Source organism: Gavia stellata, chromosome 9, assembly GCF_030936135.1.
Source record: "Gavia stellata isolate bGavSte3 chromosome 9, bGavSte3.hap2, whole genome shotgun sequence".
Taxonomy (NCBI): domain Eukaryota; kingdom Metazoa; phylum Chordata; class Aves; order Gaviiformes; family Gaviidae; genus Gavia; species Gavia stellata.
In genome coordinates, this window is record NC_082602.1 from 32,178,924 (window position 1) to 32,201,178 (window position 22,255).

The 22,255-nt window shown below is 37.7% G+C and overlaps 1 protein-coding gene across 1 annotated transcript in view; it reads left to right on the forward strand.

The window, feature by feature from the left end:
• FHIP2A (FHF complex subunit HOOK interacting protein 2A) overlaps positions 1-20,768 on the forward strand; it is a 33,019-nt gene extending 12,251 nt beyond the window's left edge. The window contains exons 4-17 of the mRNA XM_059821191.1: positions 248-352; positions 702-824; positions 5,226-5,519; positions 6,378-6,574; positions 7,765-7,879; positions 7,985-8,061; positions 8,167-8,359; positions 9,579-9,748; positions 10,620-10,763; positions 12,505-12,595; positions 14,315-14,458; positions 18,845-18,985; positions 20,071-20,174; positions 20,270-20,768. Coding sequence (XP_059677174.1) covers positions 248-352; positions 702-824; positions 5,226-5,519; positions 6,378-6,574; positions 7,765-7,879; positions 7,985-8,061; positions 8,167-8,359; positions 9,579-9,748; positions 10,620-10,763; positions 12,505-12,595; positions 14,315-14,458; positions 18,845-18,985; positions 20,071-20,174; positions 20,270-20,375 — 2,004 coding nt within the window. The 3' untranslated portion in view covers positions 20,376-20,768. The remainder of the gene's footprint in view (positions 1-247; positions 353-701; positions 825-5,225; positions 5,520-6,377; positions 6,575-7,764; positions 7,880-7,984; positions 8,062-8,166; positions 8,360-9,578; positions 9,749-10,619; positions 10,764-12,504; positions 12,596-14,314; positions 14,459-18,844; positions 18,986-20,070; positions 20,175-20,269) is intronic.
• Positions 20,769-22,255: the final 1,487 nt, after the last annotated feature.

The window sequence follows — 22,255 nt, forward strand, 5'->3', positions numbered from 1 at the left end:
TCTTCACTAGAGCAATTAACTGAAAGTATGAATAATTTGAAAAAGAAAACGGTAATGAGATGCAACATTTTTTGTTGATCTCTGCTAATATCGATAAAAGTAATGTGTTAACAGATTATGATTTTTTTAAAAATACTTTTGGATAAGTTATTGCTGTTTAATTAGCCATTTTGAGTGACAAATTTTCATCTGTGTTTCTTTCTGCATTTGTTATATTTTTGTTACTGTTCATCTGTTTTTGTTTCAGTGTCCTCCAGGAATGAAACAGCAAGTTTTGGCTTTTTATACAAAACTGCTTGGAAGAATACGGCAACCTCTTCTTCCCCACATAAATGTGCATAGGCCAGTGCAGGTACTGTTCAAATTTTAAGTAAGCTGTATTTTTGTATGACAAGGTGCTCTTATTCTGCTGTAGCTAGTGGTATCTTTAATTCTTCCATTGTCGAGTGAGTTAAAGATACTGCTCAAGTGCAATATCAGTTTTAATGTATTGATGATTAGAGCCTTAAAATGCCACTGTAATGCAAGTCATAAGTAATAAAGAAATCTTGTTCCTAGCAATCTAAAGCTAGAGCAAATGTTCAAGTCAATAATCATACATCACTGTAGTATGTATATAGAAAAAGAATTCAGTCCATCATTCCTAGAAAAAGCTCTAACTTACTCCCTGTCTCAATTGTTCACTTTTCTTTATTTGACAGAAGTTAATCAGGCTTTGTGGTGAAGTTCTGGCAACACCAACAGAAAATGAAGAAATTCAGTTTCTCTGTATAGTGTGTGCAAAGCTGAAACAGGATCCATACCTGGTCAACTTCTTCCTTGAGGTGAGTAAATCAAATCAAAATTTTTCAGGTGTATTTATTGTGTCACTGACAAAATCTGATAGAGAACTGGAGGTATCCCATTGTGCTTCGTAGCTTACTTTTCATTCACTCTCTGATTTTTTTCCTGTGATATTAGAAGGGTTTGGGGTTTTTGGGGGGTTCTTTTTTGCTTCCAGAGACTTGATGTATCTGATTATTTTTTACTAGAATTTCATTCAGGGCTCACAAATATACCTACCTGAGGTCCTTATCCTTTGTAGTGAAAGTGCCTTTAGAGTGGCGATATGAATTGTGATGTAGAAGACTGTGAGGGAGGCCTTGGATTTCTTATGTTGTTTTGTCTTCAGCCCAGTAAAGACTAAGGGACAGATTGCATGGGGCATTGAAACCTTGAAAGTTGCTAAGTGTTCTGCAGGATTGGGCCCTTATTTGGTAGTGGCACATATGGTCTAGCTGCAGTGCCAGCTCACAATCCACAATATGACATTATTTTCTATCTGTAAGAAAGCCAAATATCTTTACTCCCTCTTCAAACTTAACATGTGGCATTGATGAAATCAGAGTGGGAGGAGAAAGAATTTCTAGACTGACTTTCTGTTCCCGTTTAGAAGGAGCATATAAAAGTTTAATTTATAAAAGTCCATTTAGAAATGCCTCCTGCTCCCACTGTGATGTTTCCTATGGTGACACAGTATCTATTAAGCATGTGATACATAAGTGAAAAGGTACAGATATAGTGTCCTCCAAGAATATTTTACAAGCTTTCCGCAAACAAGATCTGTTAACGGCAGAGGCTGTAAACTGCAAAGATACGTTATTTTCAATTGAGTATATGAATATCACTTACATGTCAGTGGTAAAGAATCCATCTTGGGTTTATTTTTACCTTAATTAAATACCACCCTGATTGCCATTGTATCCACTGTAGTTGTACAAAGAGTAGAAATAGTGTAAGGATTGAAAAGTTAGTGTTTAAACATTAAAAGCACTCAGAAGCACACTACTAGATACATTACATGCAGAATATGGTAGAAATCCAAACCAGGATTGCTTTTAATGTCATTTGTATAAGTTGTATGGTTTGAAAAGAACCCTCTCAATGACTCTTATACTCAAATAATGCCCTTGAAATCAAACCTGAGAACCGCAATCATAAGAACCACAAGTGTTTTGTCAGACATTACTGTTCTTCACCAAAATAGCAAGATTACAATATTAAAAATCAGACATGGAAAACCAGATGATTCCAGATTTCAGAGAGATCTCTAGTTTCGCGAAATGCTGGCTATAGAGTTCAGGCAAGCTGAAGAACATTTCTTGTAGGTCCTGTTTCCTTCATAGCATTATTCTAAATGTTGTAGCCTGAGGCATATGTCTTCACAACTTCTGATAGTTGTTTCCAGGTAAGGTATTTGGGGTGCAGAGTTGTCCTTTATTAGAATAGCATATTCTGTTTGTTCACACCTATGCCTCTTAGAGGTGCTATTGTTGTGATTTGGTAGCTGTTTCTGACCTTCAAATGCACGAAAGGGTAAATTTACAGTATTCTGTGTGGCATTTATCTCTCAGATCTCCAACACATATAAACTGAAATGCAGATACATCTCTGCAAAGCAGTCTGTTTGTATCTGTTAGTTTTGCTTCCTTCTTTGACTTTTCCTGATCAGTTTTTACAGTATTTTATGAACATAAAAAACTGAGTATGAACAAACCCACGATTTCCTTTGTATGGTTCCATATCAAATAGTTTGTTGATAGAATACTGTTTATATTTTAGTAAAATCTTTCACCTACATTGCTTAACCAATAAGGCTATATGGCATAACTGTGTCTCTTGGGCAAGTTACGTCTGTTGTGGAAATAAGAACTGGAAGAACTGCATTCTACTTTTTTAAACCTTTAAAATCCATATACTAATTTTATTTTGGCTTTAATCTATTCTTTTCTTTAAACTGAGTTTTTTTTGTTCTTGTGTAGAGAGAAAGAACATACCTAGGAATGTGTGACTTATCACCTCTGCCTCAGTCATTATTTTATGCTAAACTTGTTACCTCATGTTTTTCCTTATTCATTTATTCCTTAGTTGCCCCATCTCATCTCATCCCATCTTATGCGAGGTACTTCTTGCAACTGCTTGTTCCGTGCAAAGGGACACTTGATTCTGTGTTTCAATTTCTGCTCTTGAGACCTTAAACAAGTTCTAATATAGTGTCCGTTAAAAAGTTGTACCTTCATTTTCTAAAATGAACAATAGTTTCACTACTCACTTCTACTTTCATTACTACAAATTACCAGCTTTATATTTCTGACCATGAATTAAGTAGAGATTCTCAATAGCTGTGATATCACTTGATTTTATTCACAGAATTCTTTTTACATCTATCTGAACTTGGACATGGCATCATCCACCATGGATTTTGAAACTCTGATAGTTACATATCACGAAATATAAAACTGTAGTTTTATATTGTCTGCTCTCTGTTGATGCTGAATTCATTTAGAGGAGTACTTTGTCTAGAAGGCGTTGAATATGTGTTTTATGTAACCTTTTCTATTAGGTCATTCAGGATCCCGTTTTACACCTTTACAGGAAGGAGGTGAGCAGCTAAGCTGCAGAATTGCATGATTAGACAATACGAAGCTTAAGTACACGCAAAAAAGCTCTGCCTATGTGTTGTTCAATGTACAGACTGCTTTGTGACACCTGCGAATGTAAGAGTAATGAGCTATGGACAAATTTCTAGGGACATTTATACATTTACATATGTTAGGTCTTCTCATTGATGCCTTAGCTAAACAACCTATGGCCTTTCAAATGACAGAAGAGTCCAGACATGAGGTAATAGGCCGGTATAAGATAAAATAAGTATTTTAGAAAATATTATCTAATTTTTTAGAAAAGTAGCTTTTATCTTTGGCAACCCTGCCTGCTATTTGAGTAGCGCCAGCAACAGTGTATAATTCAGCATTGAAATGCAGTTCCAGCCTTTAGTTCTGCTTTATGTGCAAGGCTCATCGTTGTGATTCAGATATTTCCATGTATTGATAAAATATATGGGAGGATACTGGAGGACTTTAGAAGATTGAGGGATAGACAGACATGGTTCAGACAGACACATTTTGGTTGCTTTGCAGCCTTACGCATTTCACACTGTAAAAACCCGCCATATATGTTGAAGGAGTAATTTTTCTACTGTAGTCAAAAATCATACTTATTTTATAGCGTTTTATAGCATGCTGTGTGCTGCTTTTACCACTGGGTTGCCTCTCCAGGGAATTGATTATATGAGTGTATCACAACATTCAGTAGAAATTCTCTGCAATGAATGCACATCAATCAAGCAAGCATTCACAGCAGTTCTCTAGTTTGCTGCCTGAGTTTGTCATGTAGTTAGTCCCTACTGGTTTGTATGTACTAAACGCCATTAACCCCAAGTGGTTACTCTTTTAAATTATTAATGCTTGAGATATATTTGTAATAAATTTGGTATTATCATAGAGAAAGGGAACCATTTGGATTTATAATCTCACTACTGTACTCACTTGAAAAAATGTCTTGTGCTGAAGTCTAATTTATGGTTCTAATAAAGTATTATTCACCTGTGCTTATGCTAGAAGAACACCAAATTCTTGCCTTGCTGTGAGTTTCTTCTTGGTGTCAGAGAGCACAAATTTAAATGTCTTTTTATATGCTGGAGACAGATTTATGGGAAGACAGATGTGTTGCTTTCTTTCAGGCTAAGTAGAGATGCTTTGTAGCTTTCGAGAAGGTTCTCTGTGATCTGTTATAGTATCCAGTGCCCAATGCTAACTTCTAGTATCTTCTGTCCATTCAATCTGCTCAACTTTTTCTTCATGAGAAACACAACTTGAGAGTACTGTGCTGTCATAAAAGACTTTTTTTTCCCTTTCCTGTTGAAAATAAAATCTCAAGAAGTTTAGAATGAGTTTAATTGTATGACTCCAGCTGGAAATAGTGTTTCAGCCATTAGATGAATTTGAGGCCTTAACCTAGAAAGGGATGTTTTATAGTATGTGGTAAGCTCTAAAGCTGCACTCATAACGTAAATGTAAATTGAAAACTTCTATCAAATAGTGGGCAAATCAAGTGAATATGTGCCTTCAGTGGTGGAGAGAAAAAGATGCCATCTCTTTGTAAATGGCATATTCAGCCTTGAAGCAAAATGGTACAGGGCTTAGGAGAAATTTAAGCAGATTAAAAAATGTTCCAAGTTTAAAAACTCCCACGCTCCTGCAACCCATTGCATTCTACATGGTTACTGTATTCAGACTTGTAGAGAACTACTTCAAATGCTGATGTAAAAAAATTGCTTTTAGTGAATTTCTGCTTCAGGATGAACAGTAATTTCAACTGTGTAATTCCAACAAAATGCTTTGCAGAATAAGTTAAAAGCAATGGCTTCCAAAGGATCAGTAAGTGTAATCACAGAAGACATGCTAAAAGGCCAAGACTCTTTGACAACAGACACGGGACAGCCTGTTCAGCCTGAAGAAATACCTAGTGCTGCTGGAGCAGAGCCAATGGAGAAGGAAGATGACCTCCCACAGCAGGCAGATGATCTCTCTTTCAGTCTGGATGAACTAAATGTCACATCATCACCTGAGTCCTCCACTGCTCGTCCAAATCAAGACTATAATTTAGTGAATTCTCTACTAAACCTCACTAAAAGTCCAGTGAGTTGGTTTTTTTTGTTCTGGTTAATGTTATAAAATGAAATATTTTGGATGCTGTGTGAAGTGGGCAGAGGGAGTGAATATGCACGTACGTACATACTGTATTTGAACTATAAAAAGTAAAACAAGGTTTGTTTTGCAGGCAAATTTTGTAAATTGGCAATTTTCTTTGCCAATTCAGATTAAAGTAAAAAAATACTTTAGAAAATCAGTATTAAGTTTGTTGATGGTAATGTGGGTGAGTCTTGAGCAATTTATATAGGATGCTGCATGTTTCACAGGCAAGCTACATAGGAAAATCATTAGGTTAAACATACCACAAGAGAATATTTAAAAAACTACTTTCAGTTGTACTGACTTAACCAGACCCACTTTTTCTGTAAAGGCACTGGGCTATCTCGAGGGGTTTGATTTTCTTTTAAAAACAACTGCTGTATGTCTTACCCAGCTCCATCCTCAAATTCATACTCAGATTTTTTCAGAAAACTTAGAGGAGGGTTAGGTAAGCCTCAGCAGTGCTGAAAGCAGAAAACCGAATCTACCGATGTACCTTGTTATTGTTATGTGATAGTTTACATTGTCTGATATCTTGGTCTTAAGCTGACCTACAGCACTAATTCTGTCAACCTGAAGGTTGCAGTTGCATTCTTAGAATTTGACATGGATTCAGGTGAGATTCTTTATTTTGTACTATCCAAATTCAGTAGAAATAAATTGTAATCACTGGAAAGGCAACAAAAATAAATGCATTCACTCACTGTGGGGGAACGAAGAGGTTTTATTTGGGACATGTCTGCTTCTTGATTTCAAGTGAGCTTTATTCACCCTCTGATTAATTCTTCCATGCCCTTCTGCCAGGACGGCCGGATAGCAGTGAAGGCCTGTGAAGGCCTCATGCTTTTGGTGAGTTTGCCAGAACCAGCAGCTGCCAAGTGCCTGACTCAAAGCACTTGTTTATGTGAATTGTTGACAGACAGGCTGGCCACCCTCTACAAAGCCCTGCCTCAGTCACTGGATCCCTTAGACATTGAAACAGTGGAGGCAATTAACTGGGGGTAAGAATTTTATTTTTGTATTTAATACCCAAGGTGACTTTACACCCCTCCCTGCAACTAATTTTCAATAGGTAGATAAGATGTAAACTTTCACACCCCCACGCTAAAGTCTCCAGATCAGAGCTGAGATCCCAGCTGCAGCACAGTGGTACGTCTTCGGGCGACCAATGTATGCGTGATTTCTGTCATGGGGCCAGGTTTGGCTGCCAGTCCCTTGCAGAGATTTCTCAGGGGGCAGGTTTTTCCACTGAATTACGTTAGTAATTTGTAGTGGTGTAGATGCGGTATCAGGTACAAATTATTTTCTTGTTCAGATGTTAAGGATTTAGGGAACATAAACTTTTCACTGTACACAGTGAACACTGTTAGCTGCTGCAGAGGGCAGGAAGGGTGTCTTTGATAACAGGCTGTGGTTGCAAAATTTTTGCAGTAAAAAAGAAGAAGGAAAGAGTTACAGTATAACTGATCAGCATGAAGCAAAAGATACATGCCTGTAATCCTAACTGCTTGCATGTTAGATTCTCAAAACATTTCTCTTTCCCACTCTGCCTTCATTATGAATTGCTCGTGATCTATTAGTACTGACACAAAAAGTAGGTATATGCAAAATAACGACCAAAATTTCTGATGGTTGGAGTTTCAAGTTAGAAGGGAAAAACCACAACTTTGAATAGCGGAATAAATAATTATTGGACTGCTTTACCAAAGAAAATGGTGAATTGTTATTCCGTAGAGCCTTTAAATTGGGATACCTGTTTTTTTCTGAAAGATACAATGTAGTTCAGGTATACACTGTGGTTTTGGTGGACTTGATTGAGGTCGCTTACAGAGCAGAGAAGAACAATTGCCTTCATTTTATGGTTCTCCAACTACAGGAGTTATTGATTCAGTTTCTGTGGTCTGTGTTTCCTGGGAGAACAGGCTAGGTGATCAGTTTTCCCTTCTGACTCAAGAAATACTTAACCAAACAGAGTTCTTCTGCTGTACATGCTATGTATCCTTTAGCATGCCACTGAAAACCTGTGCAATAATAGCACTGCCAGATTAGTAGAGACCAGCAGAAAAGCTATTTTAATGTTCACTTCATTGCAAGTAGTTCATTAATTATTCTGTTAAGTTCAGTAAGGATAAAGTCCAAGGTTCTTTAGTTACTTGTAGACTAAATAAGCATTTTTTCCTGTGTTCTCTAGTTTGGATTCCTATAGCCACAAAGAAGATGCATCTGCTTTTCCAGGGAAAAGAGCGTTGATTTCATTTCTTTCATGGTTTGACTACTGTGATCAACTCATCAAAGAAGCACAAAAGGTTTGAAATGTTTACAGATGATACAAGTATATTCAGCAAATAAGTAGTTCCAGTTGTTTCTTAGCTTTTGAGTTTGAGACATACCATTTTGTACTTTCGTTTCAGACTGCTGCTGTTGCTATGGCAAAAGCTGTGCGGGAACGATTTTTCATTGATGTTATGGAACCCCAGCTGATGCAAACGTGAGTAGCATCCTACAAGACACAGCAGAACAGAGTCTGAATCCAGCTGATTTTTTTTTTTCAGCTGAAATCCACTACATATCTGACATGGAATTTTTTGTTCAGGTCAGAGATCGGAATCCTCACATCAACTGCACTATTGCATCGCATTGTGCGTCAAGTGACTTCAGATGTCCTGCTGCAGGAAACAGTTTATTTTATACTTGGAGAACACAGAGAGCCAGAAACTTTGACAGACATCAACAGACATCCATTGCGACACAGGTTAATCGAACACTGTGATCATATTTCTGACGAGGTGAGAAGTGGTGATGATATAATAATATCTGCTGGCCAGTTCTGTCTCACGCAGAGTCTGTAGAGATGCCATTGTGAGGTCTTCATATTTGTGTCAGCTAACTTTTTTGCCAAGGCAAAGAGTTCTGACTGCCAGCCCTACAAATTCCCTTTAGAAATTGAAAGTCAATCTGTTTTCTCCAGCTAGCACATTGTTCCCATTAATAAAGATTCTTTGCTAAATTTGCTTGCCCCCTATGCATATCTAGTTGGGCTTGCTCATCTGTAAGATAGGACAAAATTGGTTTCTGTAATTGCATTTTAATGCGTGCTTTGTTATATGTTGCATTGATGTTATTTTCCATGTTGTGTCAATTCTCTCATGTTATATAAGATACAGTTAAAAACTTACTATTTTTTATATAAAGTAACTGTGGTCAGAGAATACACACAATGCCAATTAGAAGATGATATAATAACTTTATGCACTTTACACACAGTAAATGTTGTTAAAATAGACTTCAGTAAAATCCCTCCTCAGGAGCTGCTTGTTTCATTTTTTCCATGAAACAACCTCCACTCTCTACTTTTTCAAATAAAAACAAAGCTTGCTTGAAATACAGATCTATGCCTTCACATATCCATATTTTTCAGTATGCTTACCTGCTCACCCTGTCAAAACCAGTTATCTGAAAATTAGTTGATCTTTGCAAAGCTAAGGACTCTAAAGCTGTCTTTAAAAACTGTCTCTGCATTGCTTAAAGTCGGTCCCCTTTTAAAAGTCTACATAATACCTCCATGTAAAAATCTTAGCCTATAGTTCTAGTCACAATATCCCAGTATTACTTTGTTTTAGGGTATTACTAACTTTAAGTCCTGTCCTGTGTCTTACTGGCACAGTGATAACCATCTTTCAGCATGGATCCGATTGTAATATGGAGAGCTAAGTTGTAAGTTCTCTGGATGTTCTTTGTGTTGTTATTTCAGCAGATTTTAGAAGAATTTTTGTTTTACAGGAAATGAATACATCCACATAATGATTGTCAGATATGTGTGAACTCTTCATCCATGTTTATACCACATTCAGCATAACAATTTCCTAATTTTTCTTAGGATTTTTGCTTCCTTCCGTAATGTAAATAAGTAATTGCAATGTTCTAGGATATACAAACCAGATATAAGGCAAAAAGCGTAAAGCAGCGGTGCATCAGTTTATTGAATTTTTGCTTTTTATGTTGCAGATCAGCATAATGACTTTAAGAATGTTTGAGCACCTTTTGCAAAAACCCAATGAGCACATTCTTTATAATTTGGTTCTGAGAAATTTAGAAGAAAGAAACTATATGGAATACAAGTCCCTCTGTCAAGAAGATAAAGATGTGGTAGAGAATGGACAGATTGCAGGAGCAGTGTAAGTTTCTTTTTTAAGGGAAGTTTTCACAATAGCTAACTTGGAACCTTATTTTTAGAACAAAACAGGGTTTTTTTTCAGTAAGTGAGCATAAATAGCACTTTGAGTGCTCTATGTATTAATCCGTATCCATAAAGTGATGCAGAAATTATTATATCAGCAACTTATGGAAATTTTTAGAATAGTAACGGAAAAGCTAAAATTATCAAAAGCCTCTTTCCGGAACAATAGGCACTCAAAGGTCTTCATATATCAATTTACTTACTCATCTACCTAGCTTAAGTCTGCGTATTTGTGTTGTTTTCAGTGAGATTATTCTTGAAGTCAGTCACTTAGGTGTCTTGCTTACATTCATGTTCTTGAATCATTATTTTGATGGAAGAACTTTTCTGGGACACTTTCCATAAAAACCTTTTAAATACCCTACGTAACTCTTGTAACTCCTTTTTTTACTGATGGAGGGGTAAGGAATGGTCACACTGGCTATTTTAGGCATCTTAATTTAGATATTTCTGAGTCATCTAAAATAATCTAATGATTTCCTGGAGTATAACTCTGTCTCATGTAAAAAATGTGGCTAAAGAGTTTAAGTGATTTAAAGCAGTGATTTTTTATGAGTCAAAAATGTCTACTCTGTTGTTCAGTTTAAGAAGTTATGATTTTTCTTCAAAACAAAGTTTGTTGGGTATTTGTAAAGGTTGGTATTTCTGCATATTGATTAGGTAAAAAGATGTGCTTATGATAGTGTTCTGGAAAACATCCTAGTTGTTCAGAGAAGAAAAATAGAAAGCATGCCTTTTGACCCAGAGATTTTCCTGCCTTCCATAACATTCTGTGAATATTTATGTTTTTGTCTAATATAATCTCACAGAGACCTAGAGGAAGATCCGTTATTTACTGATCTGTCTCCAGATAATACATTGTCAACTCAAGAGTGGCTCAGTGCTTCTCCACCTGTCAGTCCAGAACATCCAAAAAATGATGGGAAGACTGAAGTTCATAAAATTGTAAATAGGTAAGTTGAAACAAACACTTAAAGAAATCTCTGAATGCGTGGGTGTCTGCACATACTGTGCAAATCAAATGTAGTCTGTAATGCATGTTATTCTGTGCCAGCTGGTAAAATGACTCCACAGAAGGAAATTATGTGGCATTTTATCAGAAAGCAACTCCTGAAAGATTAGTGTTTACAATAAGTAAAAATAATTCAACATAAATGAGAAAAATAGAAGAACTTTACAGCTAATAGTCTAGTTGTATGCTCAGAATTAATGATTACCTTATTCATTATAAAACTTTCTTTTCTCAAAATATTTGCTATGCTTAAACTGCTATATACTTAAACTGCTGTTACAAGACTTGACCTTCCTGGAGAAGTTTGGGGAGCCTTGCCATAAATGTTTTAGGGGAAAAAAACCCTCAAACTTCCTGAAGTTCCTTAAACACATATATAAAAGTAAATAATTGCCATGCTAGAGATAACCTTCTGTTCCCTGAAAATCAAGGGGCATCTCTGTCACCTGTAATGTATCTTTGTGCATGTTAGATATACTGCAGATTGATTATTGCAAAGAGGACAGGCTCTGCTCTGAGCAACTTAGTGATGGTAATTCTCTTAGCAACCAATATTAGGACAAGTGCTGTTTGCTCTGTTAATACACAGTAGCAAAGCAGCACTGGTATTTCAGTGCTGACCTATCTACTTACCCAGAAATAATCAAAGGTGTTAGCCAAAGGAAGCAAACAGCCTGAGGCCAGTCAGCATAGAATGGCATAGTCGCTTCTTGCCCTCTTTCCCCCAGTACTGCTATATATAGTTTATGGTGGACATGGTTTGGAGCAAAGACGCAAAGAACACTCTCCTAAATTCACCTCATGTAATCTCCATTAGTGAATAGAAATGTTTTTAGGATTTGCAGTGTTTTGCAAATTTGTGTTTTTTCAGATAAGATGAACTCCATACGAAAAGTCAGCCACTATGTATTTCTGCATATAAATCTTACAGGAGTCTCCAGCAGTTCTTGGGGTGTGGAGAAAGCTGAAATTTGGAAACAGGGTCCAAAGACTGAGTTTTATTTTGCTGTCCAGAAATTTTAGGGTTTTATATTTATTTTTTAAAGACAGTTCCTCTGTAATAAGATTCAGAATTTCCTGATGCTTTTTAGGTCAGATATTGATGAAGTAATAAGGACATATAGTATTTGCACTACATACCTGGCAAAGGCAATGATATTTGTAACTGGGACATTTATATGCAAATATTCCTGTATGTTCTTAGATGTTCATTTTTCAGCACAACAAACTATGGTAAATAAAATTGCCTATGCAGTAGGTTAAGAAGAATTTTAACTGTAATTCTCCTTATCTTTTGGCTCATTTATTCCCCAGTAAATTTTCCGTATGCTCTAGTAAGATGGACTCTGACCTTTAGCAAATACTTGACCTGGTTATGAATATTCCTTTTCATCTCCATTCTGTCTGCTAATTCTCAGAAAATGCTTCCACTGAGGTTTTTACCTCTAGCACTTGATACAAAAGTTCTGAAGTATATATCTTGTTATTGCAAACAGCAGTTAGACTAGACACGCTTAAATAGATTTTGCATTCTCTGTTCTTCATATAATGTTACGGTAGAATCTGTGGATTAATTGGCCAGACAATTCAGTATTGTGTACACTGTAACAGATGATGAGAAAGTATTGATCTGGTGCTCTGTGGGTTATAGATATTCATTAATGTACTTTTTTTCTCTTTAGTTTTCTCTGTCTTGTACCTGATGAAGCTAAGTCATCATACCATGTGGAGGGTACAGGTTATGATACTTACCTCAGAGATGCCCACAGACAAGTAAGTCAGTGAAGACTTCCTTAGTCCTTGAGGCTTTGAAATGCTTATGAGAATGTACAAATGGTTTTATAAATAGTCCTGGTAAATGCATCTTTTGGTAATGGAAGATGGGAAAAGTCAATTTTTATTTTCTAAAGAAAACCTACCTTTGGAGATCTTTTGACGGTGAATCCAGCTTGTATTACTCTAGTGGGAATAATGGATGACATTAAATGCATTAATATTCATATAACAAATACACTGAGAGAAAATCTGAACTGCAGATAGATTCTTAATTTGCTTTTGCATTTATCTGCATTCTCTTGGAGAATTGCCTGCCAAGCTGTTTGAAAGAACTAAAGGGAAATTAAAATGCTGCATAGGAGTTACACAATCTGGGACTTTAAAAATAAAGGCTCATCACAGGGAATGTGCAGCCTAAGGCATTCAGGTTTGAAGTTGGGAGTTTTGGTACGTAGGAAAAGCTTTATGATTTACTGTTTTGAAATAAATGCGGGTTTTGTTTTTACAAACATAATCTAAAGTTTCCTTGGTCAGAGGGCAATCACTGTTTATTTCCAGCTTTCTTATTGAAGCCCTGTGAATCTTCTAGAATAGAAAAAATTATGCAAAGGAGTAGAGTAACTGAGAGAGCTATATTTAGTAGGTACTTCAAAAATTCTGTAAACTCTGAATTATGATATCAGTGGTTTAAGATGGGAAGCTTGGCCTTCTGTGTTTATTATGTTGTTTTATCTGTAGTCTCACCTGAAGAGAGGGGGAATAGAAAATAGAGAATAAGGTACCAAAGGTTGATATAAAATTCCCCTATGTTCTATTCTTGGATGCCAGAAAACACGTATCATCTTTGTATTTCTTTCATGCCTTGTGAAAAAGAGTATTCTGGGGGTTATTAGAGAACAGAATTGGTTTCTGTCACTTCCTGACGATGATACGGCTACTCTTAAAATATTTCCCCCCTAAGAATAGCCCTGCCTATTGCTGTTATTACATCCAAAGAGCTGTTCTGCTTCCATATTTCTATTCCTGGAAGCCTGCACAAGTAGGTAAGCTACATGCAGTGAAGAATTTCTGAGTCTGGGGTTTTTTGCTATTGTTTATTCCTGTGTTCCTTATTTTCACTGCTATAACCTGTGCTCCTTTCAAAGTATAATTCCTTCAAAGTGAGACATAAGGCAGCCCACAGCAAATCAGAGGCAGAGGTTGAGAAAGACTGTTGTGGGTGATAGGAAACAAAGAGAGGGAAGAGGAAGCCCTGAAGTACTTTTTTCGTTTGTATATCCTGCATATATACGTGTCTTTCCTGTCCTGGGAATTAGGGAGCAATATAGATTGGATAGCAGGATAAGCTACACAAAATACAGTGAAAGTGTGGTAACGTGCTGACAACAAGAATGTATATGAATGCAATTCCTGCTTTAGAAGAACCCTGATCAGGATGTGTATGGTTGGCTTTGCTTTGTGTTTTGGCCCCAGCTGCTTTCTGGGAGCTCTGTTCTCCACTCATTGTGTTTTTGAAACTACCCTAATAGCATGAATGTCAAGAAGTTGAGGTGCCTGCATAGAAACCAGTCATGTTTATTTTAGAATGACTGTTCTTTTGGGGCTTAGATTTTTCACATAGCTACAGACTATGCTTTTACAGCGTATGGACTATTAAAAGGAAAGAAATGGTTTCCATGGAGGTTTGAATCTGTTTTCCTCACTATTTTTTTCTAGTTCCGAGATTATTGTGTCATCTGCTTGCGGTGGGAGTGGCCTGGATCTCCCAGATCTTTGGAAAAGTGCAATTTAGAAGCATCGTTTTTTGAAGGACACTTCTTGAAAGTCCTGTTTGAAAGAATGGGCAGGATTCTTGATCAGGTAAGGAAAAGCAGGTTATGAATTCCATTTCTGATACTTTCATCACTACTAAAGGGCTGATCTCCAAGGTCTCATGGATTCCCATCACTCAGATGTCTACTATAGCATCATATTATTGTGTAATGTCCCATGCCCTTGGTGCAGGTCTCTGTAGATTGCAGGATGTTACAGTGATCAGCATTCTCAACTTAACAAAAGTAGAGAACAAAAACTCTCTTATCTTTGTTACCCACTTTTTTGTGTATCAAATGTTTTCATGACCAGAAATATAATTTAAATTAATGAGTAAGACAAGAATAACCTTTAAGTAAAAGCAGAGGGTAAGATAGTATCTTAGGAATCCTTCAGTACTAGCATCACTGATTCTTTTTTCATTTTTTAACATTTACACTTGGAAAGCATGTACATTTTTCAGTAAATAAAATACTATATAGCTCTTTTCTGCCACATTTCAGTGAGCTTCAGTCTGAAGTCGTGTTCTGAAAGCAGTTTACGTCATTGTGTAAGATGAAAAGAACTTACTGTATCACTGCTAACATTTCCCCATTTTTTCACAGTTACAAAAAACTGTTGTCAGTGCATGGAACGTTTCTAGAAGGTATCCTTTTCCATCTGCAATGTAGTGGTTTTTTCCTGATTATCTTCAAATAATAAAAGTATAGTTACCAAGCGCCAACAAATGAGATGTGATCTGACTGACTCCTTGTTCTGAAAAGGAGGTGTGACATGTCAGACCCAGATTAATACAAAGGAATTTAAAGAAAGTGAATTTTCCTGATGTGTGTTTGTTTCTGTGTTTAGCCAACCTGCATGACCTATTCTGTCCGGGGAGAAACAAAGTGAAGACTCAGGGAGGTGAAACGGAGGTTGCCCTGTGTGAAAACTTAATGTTTCTTTGCCTTCTCTAAACTCTGGACTTAAGTTAGTCAAGTCAGCGTTGCTGCTTTAGATCAAGAAGATAACTTTTCTTGCCAGTGAAAACGAGCCCTGAAAGTGAGATTACCCTCCCTGTAATACCAACCAGAGTTGCTACAGATGCAGTAGTGCCAGTTTCAGAAGTTGTACAATTCTTTTCTGTTTTGCATGTGGAGCTATCTACAGAATGAACAATTAGCTGTGGTAGTGCCAGATTTCCTGCTCATAAGCAGGACAAGAGCCATTTGAACACATAAAAGCGTAGGAAACATGTTAGGAAGCTAGTGGTAGCCTCTGCGTCAGCTCTGTGAATGTTCAGGGGAGAAGGATGTTTGAGAGTATCAGCTTTTATAATTCAGAAGTCAGAAGAGAGAGCTAAATACTTCCATTGCTATGTTATGTATTCTCAGGGTTTCGCTGCCAGTAAACATGTTCTGCACACTTCACTAGTTATAGTGTGTTCACGGTTATAGATTGGAGTCATGAAGAAATCTGGGCATCATCAGCTCTTAGGAAAAACAAGCCTTATGGATATGAAAACCTTGTCTGAGCAATGACACATAAATTATAAAAAGTAAGGAACGCAAGTTACATCCCCCGAGAAACACCTGAGTGTCAGATACGTACAATTACAACAAAAGTAGCATCTGGCATGGAAGCACAGTGCCCATTTTGATATACTACCTGTCAGGATGACACACATTGGGTTAGTCAAGCAAGGTGTTACGATTTGAGGCATCAAAAATGGTTCTTGACTCCAGAAGAATTAAAATGAACTGCCTGCATCAGACAGCAGGGGTAAATTCTTATTATATTGTACCAAAACCCTGTCCTAAAAACCAAACTGAAACTCCTAGGGGTCATTCACAGTGAAACACATAAATCACATAGAAAAAAAGCCAAATCCCACAACAGCAAAACCTGGGTCCTATCAAAGACAAATTTGACATAATGGGTGCTAGTGTCCAGACAAAGTGAAAAATGTTGAAAAGCCTTTAGTGGGGACACAGTACCACTTACAGACTGTGTTCAATGTCTTTTTTGCTTTGTCACAATACTGTAGATAATTCTTGTGTTTTTATCAGTTTTTGTCAGTAGATAGGAGAAAACTTAGTAGAGGTGGTAGGTATCATTAACCTAGTTTCTGACAGAAGGTAGCTGAGGCACACAAGTGAAGTAACTTGTTTCGAGGCTATTCAAACCCAGTACCTCATCTGCTAGAAAGTACCTCTTTCCTCCTGTTAATATTACACATTTTTATGGAACTGACTGTTTCCTAAGAATTTTGTAAGAATTTCCTGAACTGCAGATTTTGCTTGTTTTAACCTTTTTAGTTATAGAGAAATTTTTTAGGATGTTATCTGATACAAAGCTGTCTTACTGAGTCTGCTGACATATGGACAGAAATAAAAGCTTTGTGTGAAGAAGCAGCTTTCCTTAATGCTCTCAATTAGTTCAAATTGCACAGGCAATCTGTCTGAATAATGCAGCATGTGTTACTACTTTGTTTTCTTCTCCTCTTGTGAACACCAGATAATGCTCATGGCTTCAAAGCTTCCTAATGAATTGACTGACTCAGACAACTCTAAAGACCTTCTCCTACAGTTCAGCTAGGTAGACAGTGGAATGGATTTATGGAAGGAATTTGTGTCTCTGTTTGCAGAGTAACTTTTCCACAATAACTCAAAATGTAGTGATCTCTTTTACCTAAAACATCTCTGGTCCACGGTCTGAAAGCTTTGTTTGTTAGAAGATTGGGATGAATCTATTGCTCGAATATCAAGTACAGATATAATTGCTACTGACTGGGAGAAATATGTGCTTTCACTTCAAAAGATCTATAAGACAACTCCCTTTGCAATGCAACAGTATGTGGTAATGAATTCAGGAATAAGGTACCTAAATATTAGTTAGGTGTCCACATCTAGTCAGTGGAAATTTTGTCAGAACAGCCCCGGTAGTCTCTGGAGCTGTTAGACTGAAAAGCAAGTAGGTGTCTCTTTTAGTGTGAAGTGAATCACCATCTCAGCTTCCTTGACTGTATTGACTGAAAGCTTGGCTCCCTTGCCTGAACTGAGGTATCTGTTGCCATTTTTGTGATGCCCAAGATATTCCCCCAAGCTTGTGGTTACAACACAGATCTTGCAGGATCCACCCTCTGTGGAACAGTCAAGAGACCAGCAGATATTCTTGAGCATCTGAGATGGCACGAGATGTTTGTCTGTAGGCAAGTGTATCAAGTGTCAGATCTCTGTTGAGTAGGCTAATGTGAGCTTAGACATGTAGACACGTCCAAATATATCTGTCTTAATCTGAATTCTTCCAAATCTTACAGTCTGGAAAAGGGGAGAATCTGTTATGTGATTCTTCAGTGGCACACTAACTTGAGAGCATAAAGATGATAATTTGTGGCCATGAAATCATCCTCTTTTAGATGTGATTATGCCACTGAGGATGTTACTGCCAACAGGCAGTCAAAGAGATTGAATGAGGGCCCTGTAATCCACTTCAGGTAAAATCAACACGGTTACGTTAAACCATCTGGGTGTTGGTAACATCTTCAGACTGGCATAGGGGTGTACCAAGGGAATGTCTGTCCATCTCTTGTCAACGTAGTCTGTTCCACCACTGAATAGATGGAAGGAAATTCCATTAGTTTGCAAGTTTTGGGCTGAATTAAAATGTCAGCTTGTTTTCACTGTGGTGAGAAAATCAAAGATGGAAAAAACCCTACTTGGAACATAAAGAAGCTATGGTGAAAATACTCGCTTTTATGGAAATGAGTTTCTCACTGGAATGGTAAAATCCTTTAAGCTAGGCACTATTTTTTCCTAGAAAGTTAGGTACTATTTTTTTCCTTATGACTGATTAGCATCTTCCAGCATCTGACAGTGTTGCTTCTCCCATTTAGTTGATTTAGGGAAAGGAATTAGAGAAGCAGCTCAGAATTTCATGCTGCTTTCCCAGCCTAGGACTATCTCATCTCCTGTAGCATGCTGCCACAAGATAACCAGGCCTTCTGCAGTGGTTCTTTCCAAGAAAAAAGAAAGTAGAAGAAGAGAAATGCCATGTTAGCAGTAAACATGGATTTGTCTCTCTCAATGTCCTGAGCTCATATACTTCACAGTTAACCAGGAGAAGCAAGCAGATGTTTAATCTAGGCTGATTCTATGCTATTTGTTTAGCTACTGAGCTGAAGAGTACTGAGCTGATTTATCCTACAATAAACAAGTGTGCAAAAGCTTCAAGTGGTTGTAGCAGTTATACAGATAATAACATCTAATACCTAACTGTCATATTCACATCCCTGCTGTTGTGGAAAGCAGAGGTTTTGGACCTGTCCTTTAATCTAACTTTTTATCTTTACTTATTCATAACCCTGTATATAAGGGTCTAGTAGTTAAATAAACACTGGCTGGGTGAAAAGCTGGCATGAAAATAACTAAGCACTGTGTTTTCATTTTTTTGCAGCCCTATGATGTAAATTTACAAGTTACGTCAGTGTTGTCCAAACTGTCCTTGTTTCCCCATCCTCATATACATGAATACCTTTTGGATCCTTATGTAAACCTAGCCTCTGGCTGCAGGTCTCTCTTCTCTGTTATTGTAAGGGTGAGTAAACACACAGTTAATATTTACATATGGCTATACAGAAGTGATATATTTAGTAACTTTGTAGTTACTGGTAGTAGTTGCTGGCTAGGTTAAGTTGGCAAATGGCTTCTCACTGAAAATAGGTACTTATGCTCTTGATTTGAAAATCAGAATTACAGATTTGCTATCGAAAACATTGGAAAATGTATTTACCAGCATTTATTTTCATTCTGCCTGTCTTGAAAATTGTTTGTTTGCTTAGTTTCATTGTGTAGGTGGAAACTATCCCCTTGGGCAATGATGTCACTTTAAAGTGGACTAGGTCACATTGTTGTCATTTGCAGGCAATGTCAGGTAGTGCTGTAAGAACAGGCCACATACAGGTTTGCACCTGGATGGGAAAGAGACGGCTTTGATTCACAAACAATCAAAAGACACTCCTGAATACCCTGTACCTGGATGTGTATCTGCTCATCCTCTTTTTTTTCTAATGAAGGCTGTTCTTGACAATGAAGTCCTGGATTTTTTGAAAGTCCCCTTCCTTTCCCTCTCTGATTCCATCTCTTCCTGCCAGACCTGCATCCTAGAAGTGCTGGCTGGGTGCCTGTCACACTGCAGTCTTCCCAGTCAGAGATCCCTCGCCTACCCCACGCACCAGCTGTTATTAAGCTGGTCAGGAGCCTATTAACGGTGCTTGCCCAATACTAACGGAGGGCTTAGCTCCCTTTTTCCTAGCAGCCCTCCCCATTTCAAAATACAGTCTTCACTCTCTTCCCTTGTGCTTTCCCTAAACCCAGGAATTTACTGGTCAATTGCCTGTGTCAACATTTACTAAGACAAATTAATCATTGACATAATTAAGTAATGCCATTTGTGGCAACAGCAAGTAAGGCTCAAGAGTTCCTGTCCTTTCTATCTCTTTGCTTTCTGCACCCGCTCACCCTTTCTGGGGGCAGAGCAGGTACTCCACATGTTGTTTTGTGAGCCTGTGAGGATGCTGAAGTGCCTCTGCATCCTGGGCACTGAAGGCTGTCATTTAACCTTGCTGCCAGGCACTCTGCAAAGGTGTTAATTCTGTGTGTCAATGGCATTGTGCTTTCCAGGTTGTTGGGGACCTCATGGTTAGAATCCAGCGTATCCCAGATTTCACTCCCAAACTTCTGCTGGTCAGAAAACGCCTGCTGGGCTTGGAGCCGGAAGGGCCCATGTGAGTAAATATATTGCATATTCTCCAAGACCCACAGCTGGTTTTTTGTGTGTGGCAGTCCTGATTCTCTGCTGATTTTTTTTTCTCTCTCTCAGCATTGACCACATGACGTTACTAGAGGGCGTGATTGTGCTGGAAGAATTCTGCAAAGAGCTGGCAGCAATTGCATTTGTGAAGTATCATGCCTCATCTACACCATAAGCAGCCTTGATGAGTAGCCAGGCTGTAAAACCACCTAGCCTGTTTCAGTCGAAGAGACTATTGACAACACCCAGATGAGAAGAGGTGGTGCCTCCTGGCAAAGTGTCAGTTGACATTTGGCAGAATTGGAAGACCAGTTACTTTCACCAGATGTTGACACTGCAAGAGAAAGGGATTCAAATGGACCTAGAATATGATTGAAGGCATTTTGGCAGAAACCAATACATAGCATTTCTAGCCACTGTGTGAAGAGTTGCAAAAGCTGCATGAAGAACCACAGACATCAGACCTTGGTTATTTTGTTATAATGACAATGTTTAGAGAGTTGGGTCTTTTGTATCTTCTGGGGCTCACATGCGCCAATGCGCTTTTTGTGACCATGCTACTTTTAAAAAGGAAATTAATTTAATAACGTTTTTATGTCTTAATTTTTTTTTTTCAGTTGGATATATGAAAGGAAATCACAACTGTAGTTGCAATGTATATTATTAAAAACTAAGAGGTTCAAAAAATCCACCAATCCATATACAGTGGGGATATATTAATGAGGTATCATTTTTGTTTTGGGGAATCTTAAAGACAACTCTGAGCCTGATTCCCCAATGGATTACTCCTAGAGATATATTAGTATAAAATCAATACTAATGGAATTAATCCTGATTCAGCATCACATCCATAACAAATATATCTGAAATGCACATGTTTCTAGCATGTTTGTCTCTGTCATTCCAAGTGATTGCTCTTCAGGTCGTCTGTGTAACTAGTTTGCCTTTAAGTTTTTGCATGTGAATTCCAGTTGCTTGACTCATGTCACCTTTCCAGGGAAGTTAATTATAGGTCATTAGTAGTTGTTGCTGAAGCAGTATTTTTAATTTCTTTTAAATTGGTATTTAGCCTAAATTGGTTTAAGAATCTTCTGTGCCTTGAAAATTGGCAGCATAAACATTCTGTCATTTTTAGAAATGTTTTTATTGCTTATCTAACCATAGCAGTAGTGCCCAGCAAAAGATTGACTGATGCCAATTCAGTTAAAGTGTTGATACCATATATAGGACCAAAATTGATGCCTGCTTTTCATAGTGCTGGGATGCAGAAATGTCTCTCAGTCAATCTTTTTCAATATGAATACTATCAGCCCAGGCAGGCATTTGCATTGCAAGCGGAGGGCCATTCGGACTTCAGCATGCTTTGCTTCTATTTCTCTAGCGTGATGGCAGCCTGCACTTCAGACAGTTCTTGCTGCTCACTGCCACATATGCACTGGCAGGTTCGGGTAGCTGTACTTTAACCTTCAAGTCACACTGAGTGACGTGGACAAGAGACCTGTCCTGCTCTCCACACAGGTGTGTAGTACCTCTTTCCCCTCCTATGAACATAGTAGCATAGGCAGGCAAGGTAGAGTTTAGCTCCTTGTGTTTACATTGTATTTCTTCGTTTGTCTTTCCTACTATCCTATTTGCAGAGCTAATGCCCGTTTCAGATGTGATTGCTCATATGCAAATATGGACTAATTTACTCAGTCACTAGAATTTTTCTGGATTTACATGACTGTACCTAGAATCAGATTCTGCTCTGAATCCATGCCTTTGAGGTCTTGTTTTTTAATATTTATCGCACCTGGATGTTGAGAGGCCTTTTAAGTTAGCGGGTTAATTAGAACAGTGTCACAGTTAATGGGCTAAATTTATTCTTGTCATAACAGTGAAGAGGGTCCTGCTGTAAAAGCTTCCAGTACAGGTTCAGCTGGAGAGAGCAGTTCTGGAACTGGGGAAACATTTTGGCAGGTAAAACCTGTATTCAGTGGCTGCCTGTACTGGGAGGCAGTGTACAGAGCATTGCATTTATCTGGCAAACAAAAGCATGCTTTACTTCCTCACCTC